Genomic DNA, 15274 nt, shown 5'->3' on the forward strand with positions numbered 1-15274 from the left:
TTATCATTTTTGTCAACTGCCTCTGGACCCTTTTTTTAACTTTTCTAGATCCTCTTTAAAATCTGGAGCCCAAAACTGCACATAATGCTCCTAGATGCAGCCTAAGCAGTGCCAAGTATCACCTCCCATGTCTTGCCTTTAATGGTCCTACTGGTGCTACACAAACTGTATGCACCTTATGTTCAGATATGGCACACTGAAGACTTATGTTGAGTCTGTGATCCACCAAAACACCTAGATCCTTTTCTGTAGTGCTGCTATCTAGTTGGTTATTTGTATTGTGTGTGTGTGGGGGGGGTTAAATTTTCTTCCTGAGGTGTAGCACCTTGCATTTCTTGGTGCTGAACTTCATCCAGTCAGCTTTCCAATCTGTCAAGATCCTTTTGCGCTGTGTTCCTGTTCTTTAGTGTGTCCGCAGTCCTTTCCGGTCTCATGTCATATGCACATTAGCTCTAGTAACTCTCTCTTCTAGCATCCTAATTGTTAATCTTCTTTGTCACATCTCCAATCTAACCATTCTAGGGGGCTGGGGGAAATGATTGAGAGTTGTGGGAGTGATTGGAAGTTGGGGCATCAAACCAGGGACTGGGGGGAATGATCAGGGGTTAGGGTAATGAACAGGGGCTTCCCCCCAGCTCCCCATTTTATACCCCAGCTCCCTGATCATTCCTGCCAGTTTCCCAATCATTCCCCCGAGCCCCTGCAGCTTCTCCTAGTGCTCCCAGCACTGCCTGCTTCAACCTGGTGGGGGGCAGCCAAGGAAGCAGCCAAACGAGGCATGGCTTGAGCCAGCAGCCCAGGAGAAGCTGCAGGGACTGGGGAGACTGCTTGGGAAGCTGATGGGAATGATTGGGGGCTGGGAGAACAAACAGGGGCTTCCCCCAACCCCTGCAGGTTCTCCTAGGGTTTCCAGCTCTGTCTGCCTTGCTTCGATGTGGGGGCAGCCCAGGGGAACAGGCACATGAGCCACAGCCTCTCCCAGGTCTGCTGGCTCGAGCCGGGGCTCATCTGGCTGCTCCCCCAGCTGCTCTCACCGGCACTGCCTAGTGTTTGCTTGTACAGTCTATATCCGAATCTCTGAATCTCTCCAAATTGATTCAGATACTTCTGACTCAATTCAGAGACATTAATGGGTCTCCCAATTTGATTTGGATATGGAAGTTTCGGCCGCCAAATTGGCCAAATCTCTTCCGAATTGAATTGGCTACCAAAGCTTCACAGAACCCTAATATTTCGGTCTTTATGGAATCGGAACAAAGTCCTCTAAATTGCAGTTTGTCTGGTTTACATTGTCCCTGGAAGCACAGAGATTTATACTTAAGTCATGCACAATCCTGTTCTTTACAGATCTCTCTACAGAAAAGATGAATTCCTTTTTCCATTTTAATGAAATTGTCTATTCCTTGTAAACAAGAATTGTTTGCAGTGATGATGTGTGGTTTTTTTCCTTTAGGTACTAAATTGAATCCATCAATGATAATAACAGGCAAACTAAAAACTGTTGGGTAGTATTTTTGGAGGTGTGGAGGATGTCATGTGAGCTAATGAAAAAAGATCTCATTTCTGGCTTCTTCCCTGAAGATATGCCATTTTTTTTTAATGAAGCTTTCAGATATATCCAAACTCAAAAGTCAAATGGGCAAAGTTTAACTGATGGCAACAATCCCACCTGTCTTCCTGACCTTCAAAGTTAGCTCCGTAGCTAGTTCTGTGCTGAAATTGTGTTGGGTATTGTGAGTAAGAAATAAGAGTTGTGTTGGAAAGCAAAACTACTTGTAATATGATTTATTTTTCGAATGTCAGTCCTCACTGTGCCAGAAAACCATAAAAGTTTAAATGATAAATTACATGGCTGATATACTTCCTGTACACTTGTCTGTACTTCCTATATGGTCTAGAACAATAGTGTTCACCCTATGGCCTACAGGCTGAACCAGCCTGTGGAGCCATGTCGTCCAGCCCGTGAGATTCCCCAGAGTCTGGAAAATTGGCAGCATGGGAGTGGTAGCAGCAGCCAGACCCATGACAGTTAATGTTGCCACTGTTGTCCAGCTGCCAAATTTCCAGACACTGGGGAGTCTCATATGCTGGATGACATGGTCCCACAGGCTGGACTCTGCTAGTTCATAAGCTTAGGTCAGTATATGGCGGTTACTTTGCATCTGGATCCTGTGTGTGTAGTTCAGTCCCCGTGTGTTAATCCCACTCTGGATCAGGCTCATGGACTGATAGTGCCCATGCTACTTATCCAGCCCATGGGGCTGGATTGGTTGAGCATCACTAGTCTAGTAAAAAATCTTTAAATGTCAAGACACTTGTGGAATTTCAAGTTGAATCAGATAAACAAATAGCAGTCTTTCTTTAACTAAACACTTGGCTGATGATATGTAATGAAAGTGAAAAGGTTTCTGGATGTATGGCAAATTAATTTCATGCTGGGAGGAATGCCAAATTCTTGACAGTTAACTGACATGGAGAAGTTTTCATTGTAAACATGGTGTTTAATTCAGAGCAGTCCAAAATCAAAACATCAAATATATTATTTAAAATGCATGATCAGAGACATAACTTAGTCCTCATTAAGTATAACCTTCATATTAAATATTATGCTCCAGAAATGTGATTTAATATTGTTTAATTCTCTCTCTCTCTTTTTTTTCTTTTTTCTCTAATTTATCCAGGAGTATGATTTTGCTGCTAAACAATTATACTAAAGCCCCCGACCCCCAAAACCCATGGATTTGTTCCTTGCTGGCTAAAGCAGATTCATACCATAGCTGATCATTAGATCACATAACTTTAAACTGTTACAGGCTATAGAATTCTGTTCTTTTATTGACCATGATCAATTTAAAAAGGCACCCAGTCTTGATTTGAATTTCATGCAGCTTCAAGAGAATAAAATACCTTGGTAATTTGTCCCAGTGGTTAAGGTTAATTGCCCTTATAGTTGAAAATGTTCACTGGTGGACTTGGCTTTTGTCAGACTTAAACTTCCAGCACTTGCTTCTTGTTAGCTATTCTCTGCTTAATTGTTGTCTTAGTACTTTATGCTCCCACCCCCAACAGTCCCCACACACACATATCTAAAAGGTAATTGCACGTCAGTATGAAGCACTGGCTTTAAATTTCAAAATCATCTCAGGCTGTTAGAATAGTACAGCAGTAGAATGGACTGTCCAGGGAAACTTGTGACATCTCCTTCAACAGACGTTTTCAAGAGGCTGGATAAGCAAGCATTGGGCAGGGATTATTTAGGAGCTGCATTCATGCAGTGGGTTTGGACCAGATGAGCCCTTTTATACTCGTATGATTCTTTGAAACAGGTTCTCAGTTGTCTAAGTCAGTGAGAACCTCATTCTGCTTTCCAAAAACCAATTATTTTTTTTCTTGAATGTTCTTGTCTCTTGTCTCTTACACATCATTATTAACCATGTTTCCATCTGCATACCTATATTCCCTTACCATACCTTTATTCCTTTTTAGGGCCTTGTTACACAGTAATTTTGGGCAGCAACTGGAGTTCTTAACACCTAGACTGTCTGCACATTACCACCTGAAATTAGTTTTAAGTGCTCCTTATGCAGCTCAGCTATGCCATTCCAGAGCAGGATTACCTCTGAACCCTGCTACCTGGCTCATGTTTCACTCTAGGCTATTACATAGTGCAAACACCCCACCCAACCCACTCCGCCAGATCTGTGTCATTTCCCATCCCCACTTGCCCTTCTCCTGAAACATATTTGTTGCTGCACATGCTGTCTGTCCTGGGGGAGCAGGCAGGGAAGGGTTAAACTGCCTACCTGGCCACTGCTACCACTGCTGCTGCTCTCTGGGTCAGCAGAGCAGCAGCCTGGCAGCAGCAGCACTGGAACAGCCAGGTGAGCCTTTCCTTTTAGACCTTCTAATAAACTCTTCAAAAACTTCTTGAATTTCATTCACATTTTCTATCTGAAGTTTTCCTTCCAATTAGTTTTATTCATAATTTCCCTACAATAATGATTTTAATATTAGCCCCTATGAAGGTAAAAGTATATTTGTAACATAGTGTTATTTCTCAGTTTTATCATTTGTACAGTTGGTATATTTGTCTCAATTTTTTTGGAGATTAAATAATGTTTAACATTAGACCATTATTCTTTCCTTTCTAAAAATGAGCAGATATTAAAAAAGTTGTCATGTACTCAAATTGCCTAATGTTGAAAATGTTCATTATATTTTTTCCTTATTCTTAAATATCTCTAGGTGTCATACTTCTTTTGTTTAGTACATGATGAAAAAGTAAAATTTGAAGACTTCACTTGGTTTAATGTACAGTAATCTTTTTAAAAATGTACTACAAGTGTGTCTTCCAAATATGCCTGTTTCCTTTTTGTCACTGCTGAAGGACGGGTTCCTTCTAGAATCTGAATATACTTCACCACTCTTCTTGTTCTCCTTTAACAGGTACAGAGCATTGTCTCACTTATTTTTTTGCTTTCAAAGTCTTGTTCTGTTTAGCATTCCAAATTTGAAGAACAAATACTGTGCTTTTTGGTGCACCTTGATGGTGTGAAAGTCCCTTGAACGTTCCCCCTCCCGGCAATGTTTATTTGGGTGCTTTTGTTTTTGTTCCTTCAGGTTGTGAGAGGGATGTAATATTTTGCTGCATTGTTGTCTTGGAGCCTTTCAGCATCTGTTTTTTTAGACCCTCTTAGCTTACCGACACGTACTCTGTTGCTGAATTTCTTTGGGCTGAAGCCCACTCTTTTCTTAACATGCTGCTTATCTCAGCACTTGGCATGTGTTTGTCTCTTGCTGTTCGAGTGCTTCATGCAAGGAATCATCACCTTTTCTTCTTTACCAGGTGCAGTGTAGAGATGATGCCTTAAATACTTCAAAGAGCAAGGCTTCAAAGCTAAGTGCTGAATCATCCAAGTCTACTGAGTACTCAACTTAGATTACCCTAGAGAGAGTTTATTTGGAGAGCAGATGGAGCATGTTCGGTAGAGGGCAAAAGAAACAAAGGATACTTTCTGTATCTCTTAATCCCATGTTTTATCCCTGACACTTCTCTTAAAAAGGAAAGTGGGGAAAGAGAAAGACTATGACTAGAAAGTCAGCTATCACTTCCAGGAGCTGCTTATACTGATAATTTGAACAGGCTTAACACCAGGTGTTGGCACAGTATCAGAAGGCTTCTTCTAACAAAGAAGTGAAGAGTTTTAATAAGGTCCCAGAGCATTTAGCCTGACTTTACTAGTAGCATGCCAAGACTTCACCTTGAGATTCATCCTTTTCATCCTTATTATTTCACCCACATGGATCTTAAGCATTACAGGATATGGGTTTTTGTTGTTGTTGATGATGGGTTTTTTGTTTTCTAAACAGACTACATTCTCATTTGTATAAGAATACTCTTTGGTTGCTCGTAATGGGGCAGAGAAGCAGTTCTTCAATCTGCTGTTGTTACTTTGGGCAAGTCACCTGTCTTCACATTGCCTTAGTTTTCTTATTTGTAAATTCAGATACTTTTCTTTGGTAAAGCCTTATGGAAAAGGATGGACTTTGACTATGATACCATATGGGTATCTGTCAGGGTTCAAGTTTTTCAAAATTCACCAAATGTTTTTTGGCTAATTCTGAACATCATCTGCAGAGTCAAGTGCGGAGCCAGGAGACCTATGGTCCATTGATTTACCCACTAAACAATCCTTTCCACCCCATTGCAAATATATAAAGCTGAACACAAAAATGAATCAATACTATGGACACATGTATAATATAATTTAATTGATCACCTGTGTTGAAAACTCATTCTGTGTTTGTTTTCTTCCTAAGGAAATAATTTGCCTAATAAAAGGCAACACATGTAACTATATTTAGGTCCTGCCTTATTCAATTTAAGGCGTGATATACACGAATCCCACCTTAAATTTGTTTGCCTATGTGGCCAGGTTACTATTTAAGGCACTGTTAATCGCCTCTTCAATATAACATATGTTTCGGGGGCCTTAGATGCATAAAACATCATTATTAAGGCCGTTATGGCAGACATTTAAATTGGAGAATTCTAGCATTAAGGTTGTAGAAATAACTTGAATTCATTTCCTTGTTCACTTGTATTATGATACAGCCTTCAGTCATATCACCTGATACTTCTACCCCATCATTTTTCTGCTCATATAGGGTGCCTATATACATGCTGGTTCACATACTAATTAGAAGTATTAATCAAGTCCGCTCTGTGTTCTAATTAGAATGCTCCACCATCGCCTCACTACCACGTCTATTAAGCCCCACGCCTTTTAAAATGGATACAGGGGCACTTTAGCTAAACCTCGTTGAATGAGGTTTAGCTAAAGCATCCTGCAGCCATTTTTAAATGTGCAGGGGCTTATTACATGCAATGGTAAGGTGCTTTGATTAGAGTAGGTCTCTGGGAACTGCTCTAATTAAAATGCGCTGCCACCCCTGAGCGTGTGAATAGGCACCCATAGGGCCCATCCACACATGCAAGCATGTGTGCTTGCAGCAGCTCAAATAGAAGTGGTGCAAATTTGAGCCGGGGCTTTTTGCCTCAGTGCACATGCTTGGACATGCACTTTGATGTGGAGCAAATTGTGCCACTTGGGGTAAAGTAACCTTACCTGGCTCCTCCCGGATCTGTAGCCAGGGGGAGCTAGAGCCTAGGACCAGCACCTGTGCTGTCCCCAGCAGTATAAAAAGCTGGCCTGTCTTGGCCCCATCCATACAAAAAGCTGCCCTGGCAAGCAGCTTGGGGCTGCTCACTTTTTGGAGCCCGTTCAATTAATAATCAGGGACACTACCCTTTGTGCCAGCAGGACTGCTGCAGCACCATCCCAAATAATTTTTTTTAAATACCCCAAAATCCATGTTCTTCCACATTTGAAACAAAAAACCACTCTACACACACACACACACACACACACACACACACATAGAGAGAGAAAGGGAGAGAGAGAGAGAGAGAGAGAGAGAGAGTGATAAGTTGGGTAATGCTTTATTGGTAAATTTACAATGTTAAAACAATTTGGAAGCCTACCAGTGTCTCTATCATCATGAAAAAATAAATTCTAAATAACTGTGTGTTGATCTGTGCTTTTGGCTTTCTTCACACATGATGGGTGTGTGATGGGGGGATGTAGTGTTTGCAGGAAGGTGGTGGGAAGGGGTGTGGGAGAAGGCGGTTGGTGGATGTGGGTTGGTCTGTGAGTAGGAGTGGGACAATTGGTGGGGGAACTATGGGTGTGGAAGACCTTGTGCGGGGGCTGCTCGGGAGGGGTGGGTCCCCTGGCCCCCACAGGGTGCAGCCCCCCCCCCCCCCCGCACATGGAATCCCACCCCATCCAGGATCCCAGCTCCCTGCTGGAGGACCACAGCCCCCATCCCCCACAGGGCCCCAGCCTCCCTGCCCAGGGCCCATAACTAACCTTTAACAGCAGCAGTGGGGGGGCTATGCACTGAGCCCAGCTTGGTTTTGCCAGCCCTGGGGCTGCTCTTGCCACCCAGCCAGGCTAGTCTTGTGGCAGCAGGACTCGGTGTGGCCTGCAGGGACCACGTACCAGGCCCAGCTGGATCCTGGGGTCCCTCTGCAGCCCAGATGGGCTGGGCCAATGGTGATAGGACCCCAGTGAGGCATGTGGGGACTGTGTGTCAGGTCCAGCCAGGTCCTGGGCCTCTCTACAGCCCAGCCGGGCTGGGCCCAGATCCCTGAGGCTCGTGAGTCTGGCTTTGCACTGGAGTGGGTCGCATGGCTCCAGGAGGTGCACACAGGAGCTGCGCCTCCCGGAGCCCTGTGACCCACTCTGGTGCAAGGTCGGACTAGCGAAGCACATGGGGCTGGGCCAGGTCCTCACCCCCCCACAGGCACAGGGGGCAGAGGCAGAAGCTGGCCCTGGGGCCCAGCCCATGCTGACAGGAGCCGGCGCGGCATGCTGTTCCTGTGTGCCACACTGGGTCCTGCTGCAGCTGGGCCCTTCTTATAGCTGCAGGACCTGGCCAGGCATGCAGTGACTGCGTGGATCCAAGCCGGGTTCTGCTGGCCCTAGGGCTGCTCATGCCACCTGGCAGCTGGCTGGCATGAGCAGCCCCAAGGCTGGCAGACCCGACTCAGCTATGTGCAGTCTCTGTGCACCGGGCCAGGGATCACAAGCCGCCTGGGGCTGGCAGGATGCAGCTTGGCTCTGCACGGTCCCTGCATGCTAAGCCAGGTCAGGCAGCACGAGCTGTGCAGTCTCCAGGCGGCTCGTGTTCCCTGGCTCAGCCTGGCGCGTGGGGTTCATACAGAGCCGAGCTGTGTCCTGCCAGCCCTAGGCAGCTCATGTTCCCTGGCCTGGCTCGGCACATGGAGACAAGCTGGGTCCTGCTGGCCTTGGGGCTGCTTGTGCAGCTGGGCAGTACGAGCAGCCCCATGGCCAGCAGGACCCGGCTCAGCTCCATGTGGTCACCACGCACCAGGCCAGGTCTTGCAACTATAGGAAGGGCCCAGCCATGGCAGGACGCAGCGTGGCACATGAAAACCTCATGCTGCGCCAGCTTCTGTCAGCACGGGCCAGGCCCCAGGGCCGGCTCCCACCTCTGCCTCCTGTGCCTGCGGGGGTGGGGGGGTGAGGACCTGGCCCAGCCCCATGTGGCTCACTAGTCCGGCCTTGCACCAGAGTGGGTCACAGGGGTCTGGGTGGCGCGGCTCCTGTGCACGCCTCCCAGAGCTATGCGACCCACTCCAGTGCAAAGCCAGAGTAGCGAACCTCAGGGATCTGGGCCCAGCCCAGCCAGGCTGCAGAGGGTCCCCGGGACCCAGCTGGGCCTGGCACACGGTCCCTGCATGCTGCACTGGGTCCTGCTGCCCCAAGACCAGCCCAGCTGGGCAGCAAGAGCAGCCCCAGGGCCAGCAGAACGAGGCTGGGCTTGACGCGTGGCCCCCTTGCTGCTGCTGTTAAAGGTTAGTTATGGGCTCTGGGCAGGGGGGCTGGGGCCCTGAGTGTGGGGGCCTCCAGGGTGCCTGAGACCCTGGGCAGGAGGGCTGGCCAAAACCAGAGCATCTTTTTTGTAGGACTGGCTCTGGGCACGGTGTTGAACCATGCCTTGCTCCGCTCTATTGAGGAGTGGTTTTTTTAGACCCCTGGATGTTTGCAGCATGGGGAACATTTTTTCCTTCCCACACATGGCTGTTGCACTGCCTCAAAGGGGTTTGGGGCGGGGCAACAGGAATGTGCATGCTCATCTGGAGGTGCCCATAATAGTTAGCATTCACAGAAATAAGCAGCACTTCTTTGTCATTTTTTCCCTGTTATTTAATGTTTGGTTGTCCAAGTTCTGAGTGGTTTTGGATGACACTTTGCTGTAAATGCCTCTCCTACAGGTGCACCTCCTCCCCCCCACTCCCTCCCCACACACCCACTACCTCCTGTTGAAGCCATGTTGCACTGTCCCCAGGGGAGTGGCAGAAAGTGGATGCAGGAGGAGGGCCCAGAAAACTTAGATACCTGGGGTGGAAGGGTGGGCTTGTCAGCAAAACAGGCAATGAAAGGAGGTGATGTCAGCTGGTGAGGTTGGTGCCTAGACCTATTGGGAACCGCACAAGGAACCAGGTTGTAAGGGCAGTTTGAGTCTTGGGCCACAACTTAAATACTTGGGTGCCAGTTGTACAGTCCTGATTTAAAGGATCCCTTATTTGCAGCATGCTGTTCTAATCCTACTCTACAGACAGAATTATACACATTTGCCATGAACTTTTGTGGTACTTTTCACAATAGATGGAGAGTTACACAAGTGTTAGTTATTGAATATCATACTCCCAGTATAACATACTGGGACCATATGAAAAAAGAAATTAAGGTTAAAAAAACCAACCGTTTATTTTTGTGCCCAATTTGAATTTTAAAAAAGCCAATTTTTCTGTGTATTTAACGTTAGATACTATCTTTTATGTCACAAATAGAGTTTCATTGATTTCAGTTGCCTCTTTGAAGGCTCAGCTCTTCTGGAACCCCCCCTGAATTACTTACTACACACCTTCCAACCTCAGCAATATAAATATAGGGGAGATTCCATTTATTAGGGAAAAAAAAGACTGTGTTGTTTTCTGTCTTTTATGCCTTATGCTCTAAGGAGGCCAATCTTTCTGGGATGCATGTTAAACCCTGGAACTTCTCTGAGTGCCACTTCAGTCCCTTTCCTGTCTGATCTGCTTTCTGCTCCTTGCTCCCTCCCTGATCTGTTGTTATGAACAGAGGCCTCCTCAGCCACTTGACACGCATGCTGCAAGGCTGACCACCCTTGCTCTAATGATACCTTTACTCTATGGCATTTGCATGTTTTTAAATTTTCCATTTACCCTCCTGATAGCCATGAATGTAACTGGTCTTTCTGGTCTTTTGATTCCTGGGTGGAGCAATAGAAACATCCTCTGTTTAGTTTTGAGAAGGTATAGCATATAGAAGCATTTGCTTTTGATGTGAATGGGGGTTACATCTGTATGGTAGTAAAGTTGTCATTGTGATTACACAGGAGTTTGAACTTAATTCTTGACTGTTTGAAATAGGCCTTGACTATTATAGAAGTATAATATTTTTTTCTATTAGAGGTGTGATGTAAAACGTAAGTTCTAAACATTTGTAATTATTAAAGATCTCATGACACTTTTACAAATGTAATGGCATCAAGCTAATTAAATTAATTGCTTTGACAATTTTTCATGCAATCCAGATTGGTTTCTGAACTCTAGTAACTCAGAGTGTAAATGGTGCACCATATAAAGAACACTTCTCCAGCAGAAATTCATTAGAGTTGAAGTCTAATAACCATTAATTATGATCTACTTAAAAAGTGAATATGCCCCCCTGCAGAGAAACTGAATAGTCTTTTCGGGTCAGTTACTTCTATAATAGTTTCTTGGAAAAAAACAGGCCTGCTGAAAGCCTGCAAGAAGCTGCGGTAATTAACTGTGTAACAAGAATGTATTTTAGTTAATTTTCAGAAGTTCTCAATTGTTTATGAGGTACGGCAGTAGAATTGAGAGATTTGGTATTTTGATCAGTCATGTAAAGAAATAGGGTACATTAAAATCTTGCCTACAGCCCAGAATACCTATCTAGTACTTTTTCATGCTAAACTATATTATTCATATTTCACAAACTTTTGTGTAAACTCTGTGGCAGTATCCTAAAGGTATTAACTTTTTAAACTGTAATAAATAACTGTAAAGCAATTGAAAATCCCTAACTTTATACAGTTTCAGTTCATTGCCCCAAAGCAGTCTTAAAATGATGTATTAAATGATGATTAGAAACAATTAATTATTCTACATAACTCTAAGAGCTCAAATGTAATTTCATGGTTATAATTTTCTTGTCAGGTAATAAAACGGGATGAACTTGGCAAGGATCTGTCTGACTGCTCTCTGTTCGATCTGCTGAAATATGATGATTATAACAGTGACAAGCACCTAGCTCTGGAAGAATTCTACAGAGCATTTCGTAAGTAAAAGGATTAGTCTATTATTCTCTTAGTTTTCCTTTCTGTATTTTGCTCTGTCTTTACATTTTTTTTCTAATTTGAAATGTCATGATATGGTACTTTGACAGTGGGTGTAACTTCACTGTTAGGATGTAGTGGAGCACTTCCAGGTGGACATGAATACAAGATGCATGCATGCTCAGTCCCGAGTGTGACATCACTACTCCAGCACTGAAGATGATTTGGCTTATTTGGACATGTATTTATTCATTAGTATGTTCAAGTGAAAGCTGTGTAATCAGGGTGTTACAAGTGAAACTATATTAGCTAAATCTTCATTTCTTTATTGTGATTACTAAGAAGTTTGACTGTTTTCACATTCCTCTGCTCTGGCTGCATTTGTTCAGTGGAGTTTTCTAACAGACTCTGCACAGGACTCATGACAAGATAATATGTTAAAGAAGGCTATTTTCTGACATCTTGGAAAGTTATCACATTTTCAGGATTTGGGTACTGGCGGAAGTGGCAGCAAGGATGAAGAGGGATTAGGGTACCCAGTCAAGATTTAATGTCTTGATTACAGAAGCAAACACTCCTCCCCTATGCAGGTGCTAGAAAAAGATCAGAGGCTGAGTTTTTGCATACTCTTGTTACAATAAATAAATAAATAAATGCAGTGAACTTAAAATGACAAATATGTAATGTAACCAAGATGCAATAAATGTAAAGGTTAGAAACTCAAACTCAAATGTCACTTGTCCTCGCTCTCCTATTTGCTTCTAAAGAGAGATTGTAGTTGGCTCTTTAAAGGTTGGCTTTATTTATTTTTCTTTTAATGCAAAGTGAAAGCGAGAAAATGAGAGATTCCTTATGGGCCCTGCTGGAGAACCATCTAGCCACAGCGTACCCAAATCCTGGGCACCAGCAACAGCTGCTTAGAATTTTCCACTCTAGATTACCCATGATTTAACCCATGATTAGCCAGAGAACAGTCTGATCTCTTTCCCCATCTGTCAAAATGGGAACTTGATGGAATGCAATGGATTGTGACTTTTAAAATGTGTTTTAATATGGATATCTGTCTGCTAAGAACATGCCTGAGATCAACAACTTAACATGCTGTCGACCACTAGATTTCTGCAAATCAGTAGGGATGTGGTTAACTCCCTCTTGCTAAGTAAAAAGTGTAAATAAGTAGGCAAAATGTTGGCCTCAAAAATTACAACAGTCACGGGGCAAGGATTTCACTCTCTATATTCTCTTGTTTGTCCCCTAGTATTCTGTGTAGTGTGCTTGTTGATATAATTATGATCTGGGTACAATATTTTCAAAAAATAACATTTTCTAAAAAGTTTTTTCAAGCTACAGAAAGACTACAAGCATTACAAGTACCCACTCATGCCTAGCTACTTAAATATTTTAAGTGGTTTTGTGGTGTGTTACTTGTACTATAAACTCTTAATTGAAGGGTAGCATGTTTTTTGCATGTTTTTATAGTGCTTAGAATATGAGGTCATGATTTAGAGCAATATTCCTCAGGCTACCATGATACAAGTAATAATAAACAATAGCACTCTTTTCTGTTTACCTGTTATAACAAAAGGAGTCTTGTGTTAGATAAGGCACCTTTTAAATCTACTCTGGAGGATGATCATCCTTGTAAGCTCCATTACTGTTTTTGAAGAGTATTTGTGTACATAAAACTTTGAACAATAAAAGCTACTTTGTATATATGAGGTCAAATAGGAAGGTAGAATAAGAATTATGATTGTATTCATGATTTGCTAATTCATGTATAAAAAAATCTCAAATAAGCCATTCTCAAGAAGTAGCCAATTCCCTTTACTTATTGCATAATAAAAAGGCCACAGGCCACAGACAGATATTTATTTCTACTGATAAGATTTTTTCTGAATGTCACTCTGCCCTTAGGGGAGTCCATTACCTGATAGTCATTTCCCTTCACTACCTGGAAATGGGACAGCCTGTCAATAGGCAGTCCCCTGCTTTTAAATTGCCTCATGTGGAGATGGTCTGCTATGGGGTAATTAAAAGCTAGAGGCATGGGAAAACAGGCCTGGGGACACAGCTTCTCTGTCCCAGGTTTTGTCTTCCTGGATTTTAAATCATGGCATTTACAACCTACAGGGCCATGAACTGGAAGATTGGGGGTGGGAGGGAGGAGAGGGAAGGGATGCCATTTAAAGCTCATGGGTGCATCTACACATGCAGGCATGTATGCTTGCAGGAGTTCAAACAGGAGCAGCACAAATTTCAGCTGGCAATTTTTGCCTCGGCCCATATGCCTGGACATGCACTTTGATGTGGGGCAAGTTGTACCACTTGGGGCAAAATAGCCCTGCCCAGCTCCTCTCAGATCTGCAGCCAGGGGGAGCTAGAGCCTGGGGCCAGTACTTGTGCTGGACCCAGCAATGTAAAAACTTACCCTTGCAAGCAGCTCAGGACTACTTGCCTTCAGGAGCTTTTGAGGCCTGGCCACTTGGTATCTGGGGACACTACCCCTTGTGCCAGGTGGCCTGCTGAAGCAGCCCTAACCTGGGGTGGCCCCTTACTCTCTGCAGCAGTTTGGCAGTGGGGGCTGCTGCTGGCTGTGACTTGCTGCCACCTGCAACATCATCTGCCCTGTAGGACCTGCGGACCCAAGGCTGCACCCCATTTGAGATGCTGCACGAGGTACATGTGCACTCATCTGGACATGCCCCATGAGGCTAAGAACTGGGGCAAGATACCTTTCCCCCAGCCCTGCAGGCTTTGCTAACTCCACCTGCATCTCAATGGCATGGGCAGTGTTTAAAACTCAGGATCTGGTCCCTTTGCAGACCAGACAGAGAGGGGAGTATACACATGTTTAGTTCTGAGAGACTTTCTTCCAGTAGGGAAGAACTGAGTTAGGTGCATGGATGCTTGTCATTTCTGCTGGGAGAAGAGTAATTCTCCTGCCTGTGCATAGCCATTGTCTCAAATGCTTGTGTTTGTTCCATATTAACTTCCTGCTTTGCATGCCCTTCTGATTATTCAAGCTCCTCTTTGAGTAATTTTTTGGGTGTCTAGATTGAACTAAATCTCCCCTTTTCTATGTCTTCTGGTGCATCCTGGATATCATATGACCAAAATACCTTCTGGGAAATGTAATTCAAATGTACAGAAAATAACATAGAAGCATAACTTATTTAAACTAAAGTTGTTATGAGTTACTAGACTCCTCTGGTGGACTTGGCTCAATACCAAAACTGAGCTGAAATGAACCATTTTGACTTTGTTCAATATGCTGTGCTAGAAAGAAACACAATTGATTTAGGAATGTTGAAATATTTCATTTCAGTCAAAAATGTCAAATAAAACATTTTGATACAACTGAATCAATTTTTCAGAATGTTGTATTACATGAAGAAAATAAGTGTTTCTACCTTATATTACATCACAATTTGGAGAAAAAGGAAGAATTTAAAATTTCAATCGATTCTGCTTCAAAAATGGCTAAAACATGTACTATACAATCAAAATGAGAGAGAGGACTTTGTGGTATGCCATTCCACAATTGTAATGTGTCATTCCACATTATAATGGCTTTGTCAACAAAACATGCTTTTATCTTTTTGTATAATATACTTCTTTCTAAAATAAAGATCTGTAAGGACAACAACTACATATGCAACAATGGCCAGATGCAGAAATTCAGTTTCTACCAAGAGAATCATTGTTCTCCCAGTAGAAACCCAAAATGTACAGACATTTCAGGCTTTTTCTCCCAGGGAGAAAAATAACCCAGGAACAGCAGGATCTAATCACTCTT

The 15274-nt window shown here is 43.6% G+C and overlaps 1 protein-coding gene across 2 annotated transcripts in view; it reads left to right on the top strand.

The window, feature by feature from the left end:
* The window catches only part of FSTL5 (follistatin like 5), a 597279-nt gene that overhangs the window by 344149 nt on the left and 237856 nt on the right, over positions 1 to 15274 (top strand). For both annotated transcript variants that reach the window (XM_090036262.1, XM_090036263.1), the window contains exon 6: positions 11360 to 11480. In XM_090036262.1, coding sequence (XP_089892388.1) covers positions 11360 to 11480 — 121 coding nt within the window. The remainder of the gene's footprint in view (positions 1 to 11359; positions 11481 to 15274) is intronic.

This window comes from Crocodylus siamensis, chromosome 2 (assembly GCF_052110815.1).
Source record: "Crocodylus siamensis isolate JL-2025a chromosome 2, ASM5211081v1, whole genome shotgun sequence".
In the NCBI taxonomy this organism is placed as follows: domain Eukaryota; kingdom Metazoa; phylum Chordata; order Crocodylia; family Crocodylidae; genus Crocodylus; species Crocodylus siamensis.